Source organism: Phascolarctos cinereus, unplaced genomic scaffold, assembly GCF_003287225.1.
Source record: "Phascolarctos cinereus isolate Bilbo 61053 unplaced genomic scaffold, phaCin_HiC Scaffold_7;HRSCAF=346, whole genome shotgun sequence".
Classification (NCBI taxonomy): Eukaryota; Metazoa; Chordata; class Mammalia; order Diprotodontia; family Phascolarctidae; genus Phascolarctos; species Phascolarctos cinereus.
This window is the reverse complement of record NW_027556180.1, coordinates 181,557,791-181,578,353: the sequence shown is the minus strand read 5'-3', so window position 1 is coordinate 181,578,353 and position 20,563 is coordinate 181,557,791. Positions and strand designations below refer to the sequence as shown.

The 20,563-nt window shown below is 38.4% G+C and overlaps 1 protein-coding gene across 33 annotated transcripts in view; it reads left to right on the top strand.

The window, feature by feature from the left end:
* The window catches only part of MAP4K4 (mitogen-activated protein kinase kinase kinase kinase 4), a 267,340-nt gene that overhangs the window by 168,971 nt on the left and 77,806 nt on the right, over positions 1-20,563 (top strand). For all 33 annotated transcript variants that reach the window (XM_078147407.1, XM_078147403.1, XM_078147414.1 and 30 more), the window contains exons 4-6: positions 6,366-6,491; positions 8,725-8,835; positions 18,584-18,674. In XM_078147407.1, the coding sequence (XP_078003533.1) occupies positions 6,366-6,491; positions 8,725-8,835; positions 18,584-18,674 (328 nt within the window). The remainder of the gene's footprint in view (positions 1-6,365; positions 6,492-8,724; positions 8,836-18,583; positions 18,675-20,563) is intronic.

Below are 20,563 nucleotides of genomic sequence, written 5' to 3'. Positions count from 1 at the left end.
TTGAGTTAATAGGGAGATACTGGAGTTTATCAAGCAGAGGAATGACAGGGTCAGACCTGGTTTTTAGGAAGACCACTTTGTCAGCTTTCATTCATTTGCTCTCATTCAGCTGAGGATGGCTAAAGAGTTTGGATTTCATTAAGGCAGCAGCAGGAAGCCATGGAAGGGTTTCAAGAGGAGTGATATGATTGAAGATGTGTTAAGGAAAGGTTAATAGGACAGGTAGGTGAAATATGCATTAGAGGAAGCAAGGAGAAGCTATGGTAGTACAAAAAGCCTGACAGCAGTGGGTAGAAAGGAGGGGACCTGATCTGATTAGAATTGACAGGATTTGGCAACTTACTGGGTGTGGGAGGTGAGGAAGAAAGAAGCAGCAGAGATAACACCAAAATTTCTGTTCTGAGAAACAGGGTGAATGGTGGTGCTACTGACAGAAATAGTGAAGTGAGGAGGAGCAGATTTGGGGGAAGAAGCAGCAAATTAGGTTTTGGATATGCTGAGTTTGAGGGGATTGGAATCGTGGGGCTGGATATTGGGAGAAATGTCTAGACTGAATGTAAGAATTATGGTTCATTTTTCGAAGCATATACCATCTTTACCATTTGAACGTATTTTTCTTCAGCTTTTGCTTTACTCTTGCTTAGAACAGTGCCTGATACATAGTAGGTATTTAATAAATGTTTACTGATTGATTGACCTAGTACTATAATAAGTGCTTCTCTGCACCGGCAAAGCTCCTGAGGGCACAAGAACCACATTAAAATGTAATTGTAAAAATTTGTTCAATGAAATAAAATAAATAAAAATATAATACAACACAGATAGAGGTAATCTGTGGTTTTCTGAGTCAGTATGTCACCCACATTTCTATTTCAGTTTGATGCCAGTGGCTTAAAATACCTTTAAATGACTTTAATAGGGTTACACAACCATGTCAGAGGCAGGACTTCTTGCCTTCAAGGCCGGCCAAAGAACTGGTCTTACTGCCTTTAATCCAAGGGCAGCTCTGGGTTAAATTTCTGGTGTTATGACTGTTTGAGGACTTTTATTTTTTAGTGTACCTGGCATGACTTTACCCTTTAAAGGTCCTCAGACTTGGAAAAAGGATGGCAAATAATTCCTTTGGTTTTTTCCTCCAGCTTTTGATCTTCAGTAAATAGCATTTTATTTTCTGTCCAATAGGGAAGTGGTGCATTCATGATTTGGGAAGTCGATTAGCTCCACATAGGATTCTAGGGGTAGATGGTGCTAGAGTCTAGCGAGCTGATGTGTTGGAGAATTATCTGTTTCCTTTCTTGCTAGCCAGAACAACTGATTACCATTAACAAAATGGGGGTGTACATCAATGAGAGGACTCTGAGTAGCATTTTAAAGTTACCTGAGAGCTTGGATAACCATTTGTGCCTACACCAATGAAAGGAAGATGGAACCTTCCCCCATGTGGCTACCACTTTTTTTTAGTCACCTATTTGCCTGCAAAATAAAGAAAAATTTGTAACCCTCTCATCCCCTTTTCTGTCTGGCCTCAGTGAAAGTGAATGAAGGCAAGTGAAAACTCCTACCCCAGCCTCATCGTTGGCAGAGACAAAGATCTTTTCTGTGAGAGTTTTGTGCCCATTGGTTATAATCCAAAATGATAATTGGTGTCAGCTGCATCAGATTACTAAATGGAGGTTACCAGCTGCCTCTCCTATTGGGGAAAAAGGTCTAAGTCTTGCTCCACTCACCAAGAAAGGCAGCTTTTTCCTTTTGAGTCATCCTTGTCTTGTTAGACAAAAAAAAATTTTTTTAACGTGAGAGTAGCTCCCAGATGAGGGGAGAGGGTGATGGCAAAAGTAGTTTGGCTTCAGGAGAGGTGTGCAGGATAAACAGATGTGCTTGCATGGTCCTGTCTTTGCAGCTTAATCTTATATGCAACCATGAGCACTTTTAGAACTCATTTAGCAAAGCCCTTGGCAAGTATCAAGCCTATTGTGGATGTGTGTTCTGCGGACTGGCTAGTCCAGATTTCAGTCGTACTGAGCACCTCTCTATTCCAGGAAGTATGTTGTCATCAATTTGTGTGAGGATAGTGGTGGTGCTAAGGAAATGCATGCAACTCGCCTGCATCCCTGTTGTTTGTGAAACACTTTCAGTGGGAGAACAGTATTCTTCTTGTTGCTGGGTGTCATCTTTTCCAGAACTTGTTCTCTGGTTTTGAAATACTTTGAAACCAGAAAACATTAGTTTTCTGGCAGGTTCATTTGATTTGATTACTTTTAGAGGATATTTAGAAGGTTACAGTCATATTGGAGCAATCTAAGATATTGCCAGGCTTGCTGGTATTTGATTTTTTATATTGTGTATAACAACTTACCAGTAGTATTTATCACAATAAACTTCTTATCTCTTCTTCATGCCCTAGTTCTCTGCTAGACAAGTGTATGAGAGTAAGGTGTCACACCCCCCCCTTCTTGAACATATAAAAGCTTAAGCTGTGTAATGGATAAGAACATTAACTTCTATTAAGAGCCTATTTATTTAACCCAGCAGGTTCTAAAAACATCCAAGCTTCCTCTAAAGACTGTCCAGTGTTTGAGACTCTACTGTTCGGTTAGGATGACTCTATAGAGCTACAATTCTGCAGGGCATTTGTTAGCACCACAAAGTATAAAAAAGCTAGATGAAGAACATCCTTATGTGGTCAGTTTCTCTTGAGAAAGAGCCTAAGAATTGTAGGTTGGTTTTCCTTTAGTGCCAGGAAGTGAGAATGGCTTAATCAGTTTCCTTCCTTCCTTCCTCCCTCCCTCCCTCCCTCCCTCTCATCCTCCCTCCTTCCCTTCCCTCCTTCCCTTCTCTCTCTTTCCTTTTGGAAAAAAAATTCTTGATAAGTGTTGTTGGTTTTTTCTTTTTTAAAAATTTATGTGTGGTCTTAAGTTACTAGATCCTTTTTAAGTTTACTGATTTTATAAAAAGAGTAAAACAAATTTAAGCTGACTTCTTATTCAATTAGCAACTTGGTTTGGTAAATGGATTGTTTGGCTCTTTTTTTGGTATAGAACTAGACACAGTAAAATATGATCCATGCCCCAGGAGTACCATCACTCTTTTTCCCAACATGTGTTTATTTATGGCTGAGGTCACCCACTGACTTCTTACTAGGGACTTGTTAGACCCCACAAGATTGGTTGGGCACGCTCATGTCAGTTTTTGGCTGGAAGACTCATGAAGAATACCAGATAGTGCAGGAGGTGGATTGTGGTGAGTCAGGAGGTAACACACTCTACCATAACACTGTGCCAGCAGTTCGGGGTCATTTTTATCCTACTACACTCTTTGTATGAATGTGAGTATATAAGGAGCAGGAAATGAAGTAGGAATATTGTAAGTAGTTATCTTTTTTTGGTTATGCTGAGGAGAGTGGGCAAGCTTATTTTTACTTTCTCTTGCCCTGATTTCTCTGTTGATGGAATGAAGTTAGACAAATTGTTAGCTATGTATTTTGTAGGGGGTTTATATATTAAACAGTACTGGAAGAAGTGTGGTATAACAGAGTGGGAGACTTTAAATTAGGAAATCTCAGGTTCAAATTCTGTCCCTTCCTAGCTGCTACTTTTTCTGTGAATCACTTAACCTTTTCATCCTCAGTTTCCTTGTATGTAAAACGTGGATAAGAATACCCAGAGCACCTAGTTTAGTGTAAGGCTTGGAAGAGATGATTGATACTCTTTTAAAAGCCAAAATAATAATAATAATAATAAATAATTTGAATGCCTATATAAAGACCTGGAAGTGCCAGGTGCACTTTTTTTTAAAGAGAAGCATATTCTAGAATATTAGCCAGATTTAACATTAGCTAAAATCTCTCCCATTTGATGTCTAAAATGTCACATTTATTTGTATTACTACAATATTACAAATGTTTTCACTTCACCTATCAAAAATTATTGACTTCTGTCAGCTGCTACTTGGTTTAATCTTGAACCATTTATTTGGCAGTGAGAAATGAGCATGTGTGTATGGTTCTCATGCAACTAATATTTTTAAGGTTTGCAAAGCATTTTATAAATATCTCCTCACAACAGCATTGTGAGGTAGGTGCTATTACCGTCCCTGTTTTTCAAATTAGGAAATTGAGGCACAGAGGCTAAGTGATTTGTCCAGGGTAACGTGCCTGAGTCTGGATTTGAACTCGGTTTCCTGACTGTAGGTGCAGTGTGCTATCCACTGCACCACCTAGCAGTCCTCGTGGTGTTAAGGGGTGACATAAATGAGCTCTGCTAGTAGTATTCAGTTATAGGTCTGGAGCTGTTTTGAAATTGTCGTGAACCAAAAAAGATACATAGCTGCTGCATGCCTTATTGAATCTATTCACGGATATTCAGGGCTTGAGGAGTCAAAGATTACCTGATACAGAGAGAGACATGAGTGATTCAAGAGCTAAATTCATACTATGTCTGTTCTGAGATCATTAAGCATGTTCTTGGTTTCATTATTTATCTAAAATATGAAATCATAGAATATTATAGCTAAAAAGGACTTCATCAGTCATCGAGTCCACCCCCTTTATTTCAGCTGAAACCAAGGCCTGGAAAGTGGAAAGAATTTTGCTAAGGTCCTATAACTGAGAAGTTCAAGAACTAGGGTGTGAACCTGGGTCTTCTGCCTCTCAAGTCTCTTGTTCTTTCTGCTACAACTCAGAGCTTTCATATGGTGTCAATTTCCTGTCATTCTCTAGTGCTTAATTGATGATAGCATTCACTGAAGCTGAAAGTTAAAGTTCTTTTAGAAATCTTACCTTCTGTCAGGTCAGTGAATCTATGTTTGGGGTTAGGGATGAGATAGGCTCAGATTTCAAAAGTTCTCTTACCCCTTCCTCAGCATCTCCATTCCTGTATGGGAGAGAAAAAAACAAACCAAAACCAACAAAATTGACGTAGGGCTCTTTAGCTGTGGATGGGTAGTATATCAGTGTTGTTTGTGTAAGGAAGCAGGAAGTGGGGAAATTCTGATGGACCCTATCATTATGTCTTTTCTGAAATTCTGTCATTTTAAGTATCAAAGATGGAAAATGTTTTAAGATTCTTTTTCCAGAGACTGGAGACTTGCATTGATCATATTCATCTATTTATTTCTCCATGCTTGTTCCTTCATCTTATAGTTAGTTGTCTGATTTCATGTTGAGGGAAGAGAAGCCCTTGTCCTGACTTACCATTTGTCTCTCAGCACGGTGCCTGGCACATAGTAAGAACTTAATAAATGCTTTATCCATCTCTCACTTAGTTCTACCCATGGATAGATTTCAAAGAGGCCCATGAACTTAAATAGGAAAGAAATGACATCTTTCATTTTAACTGTCCTTTGAATGAAACACATTTCCTTCAGTTATTAAAAAAAACAACATTCTTCTGAGAAGGGGTCTATAGGTCTCACTGAATTGCCAAAGGTTGAGTGGGGTGGGGTGGGGTGGGATCCATGCCACAAAAAAGATTTAAGAATCTCTGACACAGAAGAACAGAACATCCAAGTTGGAGATCCATCTCTTTACAAAGGATCTCTATAGAGGACAAAGAAATTAGGACCTTCAAACTGTCTTTAATAGCAAATGCATCTAGTCTTTCTTTTCAGCCTACTAGGCAGTCTCTCCTCTCCTTCTTATGTTTGTGTTCCTTTTTTCTATTTGCTCATCCTTGAGAAAGCAAAAGGTTTGAATAGAGCTAAGAAAGACTCTTAGTTTAACAACACTTTCTTAAAAGGCCTCAAGAAGGAGTGTTTTGATTATGTGAAAGAGCAAGTAGCAGTGGGTTGTGTTTTTTTTCCTGAGTTAGTAGATCTTTACTCAAAGTACGTATCATAGCCTCATCCCTCCTATTTATTGTATTAACCTCTCAAGCCACCTCTGAAGGGATCTTTTATTCTGGATGACTATAGTATGTTAAATCCCACTCATCCAAGAAAAAAGACCCTTCCTTGTGGTAGGTTGTATGTCCATAAATACACTCTTGAGGGAAAAGTGCCTTTTTTTTTTTTAGCCATTGTTCAAATCAGAAGACCCATGGATTTCTAAAGTCATTAAGGATCTCAGAGACCAGTTGTGCCCTTTTCATTTTTGTATATGAGGAAACTGAGACCCAGAAAGGTATAAGGGACAGTAGTGTTCAATCCAGTATACTTTGCTGTTTGCAGATTGTTATTTATCCTTTGTGATTTATGTATTGCTGCTTAGACTAAATTCTTGGCATAAGAGTAAGGGCATATATATCTCCCTTGCTGTTAAGGGAACCTAGAACTTTGTTTTCCCTTTTCTTCATTTCCTTTTATGTAGGAAAAAGGGGAATAATGTGCGTCCTTTGAGACTTGTGTTTTCTATTTTTTTTCCCCTCAAGGATGAAGAGGAAGAAATCAAACTGGAGATAAATATGCTGAAGAAATATTCTCATCATAGAAATATTGCAACATACTATGGTGCTTTTATTAAGAAGAGTCCTCCAGGACATGATGACCAACTATGGGTAAGCAAAGATTTCCCAAAGCATGTTTTACACCCTTACCTCTTGTGTCGTATTTTGAGACTAATAGTTAGGAAAGCCATAGAGAGCAATAGTAGTAGACTAGGGAAACAGGAATTAGGAAGGCACGTAAGGAGAGGATACTCCATAAATGAATGCATATTAAATTTTCATAAATTTTCTTGGAAGTAATAAGATGCACTGACTGATTTGCTTGAATATGTAATCAGTATATGTGTGCATTTTACATCTTAGGCTCAGATTTTGTGCATAGTGATCATAACTCTTACAGATATATATATATATATACCATATTTTAGGCAGTGCAACAAAGAAGCAAGAAATTTGTATACCTGGAAATAAAGTAATGTACTAAAAACTTTGGTCAGTGAAATCCACGTTGGTAAATTTAGTTGGATTTTTCCCCCCTAAGTCTTTCCCTGAGGAGTTGGGGGGAAAAGCATCTTGCAAGTAAACAAGCTCTCATATTTGGGATTTAATTTTATAAAAAGACAAACAGCTAACTAAATATCAACTTTGAGAGGACAGTCTGGGATCAATATATAGTTATCCTTTCCGCATCGAGGAGGTTAGAGGGGGTGGCATCTCCATGATCTGGAAAATCTGTGTAAAATTTTTTGGCCCTCCCTTCGTACTAGAAAAGAAGCCTGAATTATTATGGTATTAAAACTCCCCCAAAATTCCATTTAATTTCCTGTGCCAACCTGTAATATATTGAAACTGCAATGGGGAAAATTGAGATGTGGAAGGGATAACTACATTAATTCAGCTTTTACCTGAGAGTAAATGATCAGAATGGTGCCATGGAATAATAATAGCTCTCTGTGTGTGTGTGTGTGTGTGTGTGTGTGTGTGTGTGTGTGTGTGTGAGAGAGAGAGAGAGAGAGAGAGAGAGAGAGAGAGAGAGCACGAGTGCACCTACTGTGTGCCAAGCACTGTACTAAGTGCTTTGTAGTTATTATCCCATTTGATCCTCACAACAGTCTCAGGAGTTGGGTGCTATTATTATTCTCATTTTACAGGTGGGGAAACTGAGGCAAACAGAGCTTAAGTAACTTGCCCAGGGTCATATAGTTAGCAAGTGTCTGGGGCTGAATTTGAACTCAGGTCACTGACAAAAGTACAGGTGGTTAAATTATCAAAGAACACACAAAATTTACTAAGGCAGAAAAGTAGCCTTTTTATCAACGATGGCAAACAGAATATTTTTCTGGTTAATTTTCCAGTAAGCTGAAAATTGAGCAGAATTGCTATTTCTTGATTATTTTGGGTCATCTAGAATTTACTTGATTTAATAATAATAATCTAATTGAGTCAGATTTTGTTTTTGCCAAGAATATTTAATATTGCTATAAATGTATATTCTGCGAGTACAGAAGTGTGCAGGAGCATGTGCACACGCACAAATTATCTACCTTTTAAGAGTAACGTTTCTATTCATTGCTAAGTTAGGTCAGGATACAAGAACCAGTTAGTAGCCAAAAATAAACTACTTTTTTAAAAGAGGGACTAATCCGGTGCTATATGTTTAGCTAAGCATGCGTTACAGGAATAATTAGTTTTCAGTAGTACAAAAAGTATGAGAAAGCTGGATGCATTTGTATTTACAACCTAATGAGTTCTCATTGCCTTTAGAGGGCCCCCTCCTCCTTCCAGTAATGTGTTTGGAGTATGGTAGCTTGTTATTGAGACTAAATGAGATGCTGTTGATAGGTGTGAAAGTGGGAAATATTTGAATGCTTTTGATCTTTGAATGTGTATTTGGGAAATGGGGTAGCAGACAGAGTCCTGGTAATTGGGCATTGAAGATGCAAATTGGCATGCTGTCTTCACTGCCTCATTAGATGAGAGAAACTGTAGGGTGGGTGCCAAAGTGTGATCACTTAAGTGATTTTACTCCAGATGTGATGAGCAGTGTTAGTATTCCTGTGAAATATCTCATAGAAAGCCAGATCTCCTGGATCAGACTATATTGTGAATTAATCAGATGATAACAATGCTCTGTCTGCTTTGGAAACCCTGAGAATTACATTTGTAGCTCTTTTAGCAGGTTCTACTTTTCATGTGGTTAAAGGTGAAAGGGGAGAGGAAACCAGCTATTTTTGTATGACTCTTTATGTCCCTTGCTGTATTGAAAGCCATGTACCGGAATCTGATTGCCGTCTTTGGTGATTGGATTTGTATCACTTACATATATGTCTTGTTTGTCCTTTAGTTGGTGATGGAATTCTGTGGGGCAGGATCCATTACAGACCTTGTGAAGAACACCAAAGGGAACACACTGAAAGAAGACTGGATCGCTTATATCTCCAGAGAGATTCTGAGAGTGAGTAAGGGAAGCACCTTGCAATATACCAAAATTATTCCTGTACTTTTGGGTTGTTTGTGTGATGGCAGTAGCAATGTGTAGAATGTTTCCTTACAAATTATCAAACACCTATGTGCATCTTGGCCTAAAAAAAGTTAAAATTAGGCTTAAAAGAAAGAGTTAGAGTCCAAAAGAGTATTAATAAAAACATCACTTTGAAGGTTTTTTACTTTGATAGACAAAGATGTAACATTGTATTGATACTGGCAAATTAGGTCTACTAAAAATGTGCGAATGGATTTTTGAAAACTAATTTTTTGTAGGACCTGGCACACAGTAAGCGTTTAATAAATGTTTGTTGATAGAGTGATTTCCTTATCCTTCTCTCATCTCTGCCCCACACACATACTTTTTGAAATATATCTCTAAAGCTGCCAGTATAGCTCTCTACCTTTTTGTATTGTTATAGTGATTTTGTCTTTGGAGCTCAAATTAAAAACAAAAAAGATGAAAAATAATCCTTGACAATTGTTTTCATGGGAACCCATTTAAAGGATTAAAAATCAGTGTTCATAGTTCTGCAACACTGGCTTTCAATATTGCCATGTGAACTTCTCTGTTGACTGTTCAGCACGTTGCAATATTAATGTGGAAAAGTTCTGAGTGGTTCATTATGTTTATACTTCAATGGAAAACTGGCTTATACTTGTAGACTGGATTTCTAAGTAGCTGTTGTGACATCACAGATAATGCCACCTCTTGGTAACAGCACCCCTACCAATGGTATATTCAGAAGATTTTTAAGATTCTCTATGTGAAGAATGTATCTCAATTGGAGTTGCTTTGTCTTTTCTGCTGCACTTCCTTGCCGTGCTCTTCACTCTTCTCATTTCCTTTCATCACTTTGCCGCCCCTCACCCCCTTCTCCTTTTCCCCTTCTTCCTTCCTCCCCCCTGCCCCTTTTCTATTCTCCTCTCCCATTCTCTCTCCTTTTCTTTCTCTCACTCCTTTTGGATCCATGTCTGTGATTCTGTCTATGTAGGAAAGAACTCTTGGTTTCTTACCAGTGTGGATCTGGGACTCCAAGAGATGCTAACTCTTCGTTTGTTTTTCCCAAATCTCTTATGTTCAGAGAATGGGAGAAACTAGGAAGGCCACTTGAATAGCAGGAAAGCCCCGAAGCCCCTCTTCATTCTTCATTTGAGGGATAGAAGAGTGACATCCCATGCTGGATGAGGTGGGGTAGAAAATGAAGATATCTAGTAGAACTGGACCTTCTTCATCCTTTTCATTCACTTCTCAACATGTGGACTTTAACTTCTGACATTTTCTTAGCATTTACCAATAAATACTTGACTTCAGGAGACAGACTGTGGCTAAGCCAGGATAATGTCCCTGTGGAGATTCTGGCTTAGATATTAGAACAGACACTTGTTTGCACAGTATTGTGCTTAATGTGTTTCAAATATATGCAAATTAAAACATGAGAAGAAAATCTGGAGTTATCTTCACCAAATTATCTTAATCATAACAAGCTCTTTCCCCTGGAGTACTTTACTCTTAAGTGGTTTTCTGAAGGTACCTCAAGCCTTTGTTTAGGCAGAAAAGTCAGTGCTGTGAGCTTTGTGTTAACCCTGGGATAATGAGACATTTTGCTATGTATTCGCTGATCTTGACAGAGTCACTGATGGGGAAAACTTGTGTTCCATTTTGTGCCGCAGAACCTCCAATTTACAGATGCAGGAACTAAAGCAGAGTTAAGTGACTCGGCCAGGGTCACGCAGCTAGTAAGTGTCTGAGGCCAGATTGGAACTCAGAAAGATGAGTCTTCCTGATTCCAGGCCCAGTGCTCTATCCACTGCACCATATAGGTGTCTTGTGCCATACATATCTATCTCTGTATATCTGTATCTATCTATTGTATATACTTATCCATGGAAATGTGTATAAGCATATATGTATATATGTGTGTCCGCATGTATATAAACACACACATATTCATGTTGAGCCTTACAAATCCAAATATCCATACACATATCCGTGTTGTACCTTGCACATACGCATACACACATGCATATGTATAGATGTATGTATGTGTGTGTGGTATGTGTATGTATGTATAGAAGATGGGTAGCCAGGTGGTATAGTAAGTAGAGAACTAGGCCTGGCATCAGAAAGACTCATCTCCCTGAGTTCAAATCTGGCCTCAGACACTAAGTAGTTGTGTAACCCTGGGCAGGTCACTTAACCCTGTTTGCTCACCTGTACAATGAGCTGGAAAAGGAAATGGCAAATCATTCCATTATTTTTGCCAAGAAAACTCCAAAATGGAGTCATGAAGAATTGGACGTGATTGAACAATAACAACGACACGCAGACACACACGTGTATCATGTGTCTGTATATATGTCTCTGTGTATATTTTCACACATATATTTATATATTATATGTGATATATCAAGTTATATCACATATAGTATGTAATAAATAAATATATAATACCTATTTCCACACACATCTGTGGGGTTTTATACACACACACACACACACACAGATGCACACATGCAGATAGCGACAGGAGACTGGACCTGTGATTTGATTAATACAGGGAACTCCCAGGTGAGAAAACTTCTTTTCAGGTTGCTACCTTCTCTTCAACCTCTAGTCTTGGAGAGTGGCCTGGAGTGCTACTCAAAGGTTCTGTGATCTGCCCAGGGTCACAGAGCTACTGCCTGAAGAGGTGGCACTTGAATAGCAGCAATAGAAAGAGAAAACCAAGGTCTCATTCATCTAGGAGCTCACATTCTAATGGGGAGACAATATGCAAACATCTACTCAATACTATTTTTTTAGACAGTATAAATGGGAGGTGATTTCAGAGGAAAGGCACTAAGAATGGGGATGAAGTGAGGTGGAAGGTGTCTGGCCATCAGGAATGTGCCTCGGAAGGGAGGCATATTGCCGAAGGTGAGATTTGGGCTCAGTCTTAAAGGAAGGTGCGAGGTAGACGTTCTAAGACTGAATTTGTGTATATGTAAAGGCCTTTCATATCTGATACATGTGATATGGTTCATTTGCCTGAAGAATGAACTCTGTTTTAAAAACAAGTGTACAGATTCATCAGGCGTTTGAGCTTGCATAGCCCAAGAACTGACATGATTTGTAGCTCTGATCTGGTAGTAAACAGCGTCTAAAATATCCACATTCACATCTAGCACATTAATTGGAATCTTTCAATGAATATTTAATCTTAATGGTATTTTAATTGTCTTCTCTTACTAATGCTACTAAAAAATTCTCATTAGCTCTATGCCACACCCTTACTTCTTGGCATGGTTTTAAAAAATTTTCAGGAGCATAGAAGAAATTTTTAGGGCACCATTGAATAATAGGGTGTAATCAAGGCTTTCCTTATGAAAAGGCAGAACCAGAAAGGCCCAAACCTATATGCAGGAACTGATGCTTCATATTCCAGAATTAAGTATTACATGTTTTGCTCAGTGATTTCCATCTCCTTTCTTTAAGGTACAGTTTAGGTGTCCCCACTTTCAGTAAGCTTTCTCTGATACCCTCTGCCCTACTCCCAACAACTAGAAGAGTTCCCTATGTTTCTCACATTAACTTAACTGTACCAAGTTATTTATATTCTAACTTTTATTATTAGTATTATTATTCTAATACATTTGATCATCATTGCATATATATCTTGTTCCCTTACTAGCTTACAAACTCCTGGAGTACAAGGACAATGCTACTTTTTCAAACCTTTGTACCCCTAACAGCAACCACAATACTTTCCCACATAGTAGATGTATTTGTTGAATTGAAATAACTCAAATCCAGTTACCCTGGCGAGAGCCTTTCCATTGGTTTATGCTTTAGTTATAAAGGAACTTACCAGAATCTCTGCTGTGGACATATTTTCTTTTTAAAATTGAATCTGGGTGTGTGTTGGGAGCAGAAGAGAAATAAGACATCTGGAAAGAAGAGGAAAAGGTCCCAGAAGTAGAACACTTTGTCTACTTCACTCTTTTACCTTAGGTAAAGCATTCAAAATGCTTGATAAACCTTTGTTTACTAAGTCTTTAAAATCAGTATTTCCTTTTGTGAAGACTTCTGTTAACAAGCCTTCTGATCTTGGGATGAGTGAATTTACCTTCTTGGGCCTCTGTGTCCTCTTCTCTGCAATGAAACAGAGAAGGTTATTTCTAATGCCCTTTCAAACAGCAGTGCAGCCCTGAATACATTTAAGAGTGGGAGCTTTGGAAAGGGAGAGGTAGAATGGGGTAAATTACCTCACAAAAGAAAAAAACCAGAAAAGAAAAGGCTCTTAGTGAATCTTATTCTCATAGGATTCAGCTTATGGAGAGAATAACATACACATTCAGTTGGGTATGGAAATCTGTCTATACCGTAAGGAAAATAGGGGGAAAAGGGGACAAGAGAGCAGGGGGATGATAGAGAGGAGGACAGACTGGGAAAGCAAATCAGAAGCAAATACTTCTGAGGAGGGACAGGGTCAAAAGAAAGAATAGAATAAATGGGAGGGCAGATAGGATTAAGGGAAATAGAGTTAGTTTTTCACAACATGTCTGCTATGGAAGTGTGTTGCGTAACTGCACATGTATAATCTATATTGAGTTGCTTGCCTTTTCAATGAGGGTGGGTGGGGAGGAAGGAAGGGAGAAAATTTGGAACCCAAAGTTTTAAAAACATATATTAAAAATGTTCTCACATGCAACACGGGAAATGGGGTACAGAGTCTGTCCTGCCCTACAGGAAAATAGAAGGGGAAAGGGATAAGAGAAGGGGGGGAGAGATAGAAGAAAGGGCAGACTAGGGGAAGGGATATTCAAAATGCATGCCATCATGGGGTGGAGGGAGGGGCGAGATGGGGTGAAAATTTGGAACTCAAAATCTTGTGGAAGTAAGTATTGAAAACTAAAAATAAATAAATTTATGTAAGAGTGGGAGCTTTGGGTAATCTCTGTCTTGTCCATCAGTTTAATTTTTCATAATGGACTTCATCTGTCGCTATAGAGACCTGATAGTTCAAATGTGTAGATGTTCCAAATATTAGCATGCCCCAGACGGACATATGTTGTCTCTTCTAATACTTAGAACAAACCCGTGAAATAGGTGCTATTATTAACCTATTCTATGGATGAGAAAATTGAGCCTGAGCAAGGTTCAGTATCTTGCTCAGTCTACAGGGCAGTATTCAACTCAGGTCTTTTTCAGTCAGCACTCTATCCACTCTATACTCCATCCTCAAATAATTTGCATTCTCTTGCCTTCAAAATTTATATTATGTTTTATGTGCTTTGTGTTTACTTTCTTATGTGCCTTTTATCTCTCTAGTAAAATGTAAGCTCCCTGAGGGCAAGGACTGTTTTGTTTTTTCTCTTTGTATCTACCATGCCTAGTACATATTAGGCCCTCTAATAAATGTTTGTTAAATTGCATGATACAAATAAAAACTTGTTAATGCTTTTCTGGGCTTAAGGATGGTAGTTTGTATCTAAGACCTGAACACTAATGACATTGTTTCATTGAAAGTCCTAGGATCTGAGAGATCTTAACAGTCCCTGGAGGAAGGCTGACATTTTACCATTGTAGAAGCAGAATATGTTGGTTCCAAAGCAGACAAGTTTGATGGTTGTGGGTTTGTTTGTTTTTTTATTTTGTTTTTAAAAAATATTTGTTGGCTTTTGAGTCCAGGAGCACTGATACACCCAGCCTGGCAATGGCATTTCTAATCCTATCTAATGATGTAGCAAAAGACTACTGAATCCTGCTTCATGTTTCTGGAGAATACTCATCTCAGAGTCATCATCTTCTGAAGAAGTTAGGCTGTGTCAGATAGTTTTTGGCAGGCCTCAGACACAAAGTGCTGTTCTGAGGCAAGCTTGCTGAAGTACCCAAGGACCAGAATGTTCAAGGATGGAGTCTGTGTACTCTTGCTGTCTGTCTTCCACCTGAGCCATACTATTGATGACCCTGGCATGGATTACCTGGATCAGCCTTCTAAGTTCTCCTTGCGCTACAGAGGTTGAGGAGCTGGGTAAACCAATCACTTCAGTTCAACATTTGTTAAGCTCTTAATATGCCAGGGCGCACATTGTGCTCAATGATGGAGATAAAAAGATGGAAATAAAGTATTCCCTGCCCTTAAGGTGATGCAGAGGTTGGTATGGGATATGGCTTGGAAGGTGACCACTGATTGGTTAATTGTTGTCCTTTGTTCTCAAAGAGGACCGAAATGACATGACTGTGTTGAAGTCGAGGTACACTGTGGCTGACTATGGCTGATCAGACCAGTGTGAGCTGGGAACATTGTACACAGGCTGGGCACAGATAGTTCATAGGAACATTTGTGGTGGAGATAGCTCTAAACTTGGGTGTTTCAGACTAGGCAGAGGGTAATGGAGGAAAAGGAGACATCCAGGCAAATCATTTTTAGGAGGAAAAAGTTTAAAGAGGGAACAAACATTGCATTTTAAGGAGAAGACTTCATAAAGGAGATGCAGCCTTACCCTAGTCTTGAATGAAGATGAGGATTCAGAAAAGGGAGTACTTTCCAGGCATGGGAGAATCAAGAACGGGCAGTCTTTAACTTTTAATTCCTGTTTCTCTGTCCTTGAGAAATGTGACAGTCATTCCTTCTGAGATTTTATTTTCCTTTTAAAAAAAAATGGGGCAGGGTTTTTCATTCATTTGCTTACCTTTCCTTATAGCATGTACATTTTCTTGGACCCTGAGCAGATCTGTATTTTCTTGAGTGTTTCTGGTCATAAGGTTATTAGTAACTTGGAAGGTGGTAACTACTTTCATCAACAATGTGCTTTAAGGTTTACAAACCTCTTTCCTTCTAAACAGTTGACTTTTTGTGGGAGGATCACATGATGAAGAGGAGGGTAATAATAGCAGTAAGCATTGATTTAGCAAAAATCTTAGTGCAATTTTAAGCTTTAATAGCTTATTTGGAGAACTTTTTTGTTTGTTTTTTGTTTTTGCAAAACAGAAAAAAAGTTTTGCGAAACACAAGTAGTAGAGCTAGGATTTGAACCTTGAACTGCTGATGTGAAATCCGTTGCTCTTTCCACTGTGCTGTGCTGCTACTCAGACAGCTAGGTGACACACAATGGATTGAATTCTGGGCCTAAAGTCAAGGAAGACTCATCTTTGTGAGTTCAAATCTGGCCTCAGACACTTGCTAGCAATGTGACCCTGGGCAATCCTGTTTAATCCTGTTTGTGTCAGTTTCTTCATCTGTAAAAATGAACTGGAGAAGGAAATGGTAAACCACTCCAGTATCTTTGCCAAGAAAACATCTAATGGGGTCATGAAAAGTTGAACATGACTGAAAAACAACTGAGCAACAACAAATACTGCTACTCAAAGTGCAAGTGCAATTAACTCCCCTTTTAAAGGTGAGAGAATGAATGAATGAAAATGAAGAAAGAAACATTTAATAAGGACTTCAAATTAAAGTACACTCTTCTGATTGTTAGTGATACCGGTATGGAAATGAAGACAATCCTTGTTCTCAAGGAATTTGCAATCTAGTGGACGAGAGGGTTCACACAAAATATACATGACGGGTATTTTGGTTTGGAAAGTTTCAGGGATGATGAATAGGAGCTTGACACACTTTTTCAAGAAGGAAGACTTAAAAAAAATGTTAAGTATATTGTTTAGTCACTTAGCTATAAGCAGTAAATAAAGCTGGAAACCCTCTCTAACTGTACCATATCACACATAAGAACCATTCACTAGTGTTGGCATGGGAGTATCATGGAAGAGAAATCTGACTGTGTTCTTTTCCTTAAATAATTCTAAATCTTGGTTTAGCAGTGAATATATTTAAGAATTATGGAATATAAGGTTTATTTTGTTTTCTTTTTAGGGCTAAGAGTAACCCAGTTTGGGCTTACTTTAGTTTTTTCCAGGGAAATAAGTGTAAATTGTTTCTTAAATTACTTTCTAGCAGACAATAAGATTACACTTACATGTACACACACAGGATTGCACATATACAGCACTTTTCAGATCTGAGATATAGAGAAGTTTGTTATCGTTATTATTATTTAGGTTTCATTCACCCACGAAAAAGTAAAGATTTGTTTGCTGAAGTTATTTTGAACTTGGGGAGTGGAAGTGAGCTGGGTCAATGGAAATAGGATTTGTGCAAGTGGAAATGGGGAAAGTGTGTGTGTGTGTGTGTGTGTGTGTACCACACACTCAAGAGAAATCACTCTCGATGAGGCTGCAGTACTTTTAAAAGTGATTTGTTCCTAGTTCATGCTTTGTTGTGTAACACTGTACATATCCTGTGTTGTGGAAAAACAAACAAGCAAGAGACCCCAAATAAGCCCTAGTCTGTTTCAGAGGGAAACTAGTAAATGATTGTTTTAAAAGCCCTTGTGTTAGAAAAATTTGTGTTCCAAAGCAGCTGTTGGGTTTAATTTTAATCCTGCAGCTGTAAATTTAAACACACACACACACACACACACACCCTCATACTCCATTCCTTTTTGTATTGATATTTTCTAAAATTAAACTTGTCCCTGTATTTTGTAGGGACAAAATGTAGCTTGAGATCATGTAGGTTCAACCTTGAAGATAAGTAGAAATCAAGTCAGTGACTTGCAAAGATGTGTTTTTTTCTGTCAACTCCATCCACCATCAGTGATCCCCAAAGTCTCTGGGAGGCACATTTGAATGCAACATATGTTTTTCTTCTTCCACCACTCCTTATGAGGCACAGGCCTTTGGGCACAAGCCCAGATTCAAGGCCAATACCCAGTAGGTTTTGTTTTCCCAGGAAAGAGAGATGTTTTATTTGAATGTGAGGTCCTTTTGCCAGCAATGGCATTGAATGCTCAGAGAGGAGGGTTAGAGAAGGGTGAGATTGAGCAGAAGAGAGTTTTTGATTTGTCAGCATACAATGGGAGAACTTGCTCTTGTCCAAAGAACAGACTTTAAACCCCAGCCTCACTTATTCCCCTGGGATGAATCTAGTTCATATATACACATGTGGTCATCCACTGAAGAATTGACATTTAGCGTGGGAAAGGAAACACCCTGCATATAAACAGCTTAAAATGTATTGCTGTGAAACTTCTCATAGTGATTGAAAATCTTAAGTTAAAGCTATAGCTTGAAAGCATTGATGATGTACAGATGTTGACCCCTATAGTATCCAGGGATGCATGTGTGTGTGTGTGTGTGTGTGTGTGTGTGTGTGTGTGTGTGTGTGTGTGTGTGCTTGTGTGTGTTTCCAGGTGCAGTAAAGGGAGTTGGTTGTGGTGTATATACCTGAAAAGGAAGCTGGGTTAGGTAGCAGATAGAGCACTGGACCTGGAATTGGAAAAACCTTAGTTCAGATTCCACCCCAGACATTTATTATCTGTGTGCTCCTGAGCAAGTGGCTTAACTTGTGCCTCTGGCTCCTCATCTGTAAAATGGGGATGATAATAGCACCTATCTCCCAGGGAGTCTGTGAGGTTAAAATGAGGTAATATTTGTAAAGTGCCTTACAAAATTTAAAGTACTGCATAAAGGTCAGTTATTATGATCATTTCTAGGCTATATATTGCAAAAATTCTGAGGGTCTCATTGCATGTACCTAATGGGGAATTTTGCAAATGTGTTTGGACCAAAGAAACATTTTGTTTAGAAAGACCTCCCCAGATAAGCCTTTTCTGTGTTAGTGGTTTCAACTAGTGTATCTAAAATACCCACATTTTCCTTCTTTTTATAGGGATTGGCACATCTTCATGCCCATCACGTGATTCACCGGGATATCAAGGGTCAGAACGTACTGCTGACAGAAAATGCAGAGGTGAAACTTGGTACGTAATAGAATGTAGCTATACTACATGATGCTTGGAAGTCAGTAATGATTTTTCCTCCCAGTCTTGATTCCAGGGAATGTTAGGGTATCTTGGATTTGTATGTGGCCTTCTTATAGAGGAATAGATCAAGCCTCTGTTCACATTTCCTACTTGACAATGTGGGAGCTAGGCTTATTAGGGTTGTTAGCAGAGACTGCCTGACCATTGATGCAGTAGCTGGTGATAGAACATCTCACTTCCTCAACCTTCTTTCACATAATACAATCAGCCTGAAGCTACTGAAGTTTCAGGGATGTTTCAGCTTTATAGAAGTCTTCCAAAGCTTTATTTCTAAAAAGGCTTCTAGAACTTTTCATTTTCCATTAAAGTTCTGATAGTTTTGGGGCATTGTGTTTCACTTGTAAGCTGTTGGCCAAAGTTCTTTATTGACCAGTGCGGTGTGTGATGTGATTTTCTAGATTAGTTTAAGCCCAGAGACAGCGTCTTCCTAGCTTATTTGCAATTTCTCTTGCTCTTAATTTTGTAACATAGATAAATTAGGGCCAAGCCTGAACTTCAGCCCATAACCCAGTTAACTTCTCTCAGAATTATTTTATTCCTGAAATTATTTTATTATTTTATTTGCACAATCATTTTTCCTTTAACAGGGTTTTTGTTTAATGTTTGTTTAAACAAACTAGTCTTGTCTATCTTGGCTCTCAAAAAAGAAAAAAGAAAGAGAAGAAAAGAAAAGAAACTACTTAATTATAAATAGTATTTTTCTAAGCTATAGCATTCCAGTGTCCTTCTCGTGTACTGAATTTCATTTCATCTGCTTACTTTTTGTATTAGTTTCTTCAATAGCAAAATTTTCTCAAGGGTAAGCACAGATTGTTGTTCCTGCTAACCTTGAAGTTCTAAGTATATAGTGGTTGCTTGACATATATTGATTAATTAGTTCTTTGGTAAACTGGCTTTAGATATTCTTTGCTGGTTTTTCCATTAGTCTTCATGGGGATAGCCCTGTCAGTGGCCCACCTCTCATCTGTACAGTTACCTAGGCTTGCGCTATAGTTTGGCTATAGTGGTGCAGTTAGTGACTGGCTCTTCTCACACCCAGATGTGCCTGTGGGAAATTTCTACATATGTGAAACTCTGTTATAATTAGTGATGATGTTGGCAGTGGGTGAGTTAGATGCCCACACTCCTTCTGCCTAGTCTACCCAGCTTCTTCAGATTTACCTTTAACCTCACTCTGAACATGAAAATCAGCATGGACATAAGGTGGTTTTATAAATTGATTGTAAAAGCCACGCTATGAAAAATCAGATAGAATCACCATGAGATCTGAGGCAGTGAGAGATAAATTCTTGTATATTTTTCCCCATACAGAGTAAACACAGTTCCACCCTTCTTTCTGTTTTAAGTTCTTTGCCAAAAAGAACTCTTATGTATGTCTCCTCCTCCTCTTATGTATGTCAAGTGTTTAAGAGGCTAAATCAAGTTCTTGTGGTCATTTTTTTCTGACCAAGGCCTCGCCTTGTGTTGTGGTCTTGTCTGCTGAAGTATTCCCAGAAATTCTCTTAAAATAAATATTATTGTATAGTTATTGTTTTGTTTTGTATGAGGATTTCACATCCTGGGAAACACCTTTTCTGGGAAGAACTTGAGAAGTGTTTAAAAATGTCATTTTACTTTAAAGGGAGTATTCATCCCCCTTGCCATTTGTCTGAGATGTTTGATTTTATTTACCTTATTCTATTTTTTGTACATATTATCTCTCCCATAAAGTTCTTGAGGTCAGCAACAATTACATTTTTATCCTGGTAGGCTTAGTACCTTTTGCAGGGTTTGGCATATATAGTAGGTGCTCAGTAAGTTTTTGTCAGTTGATTATTAATTACCCT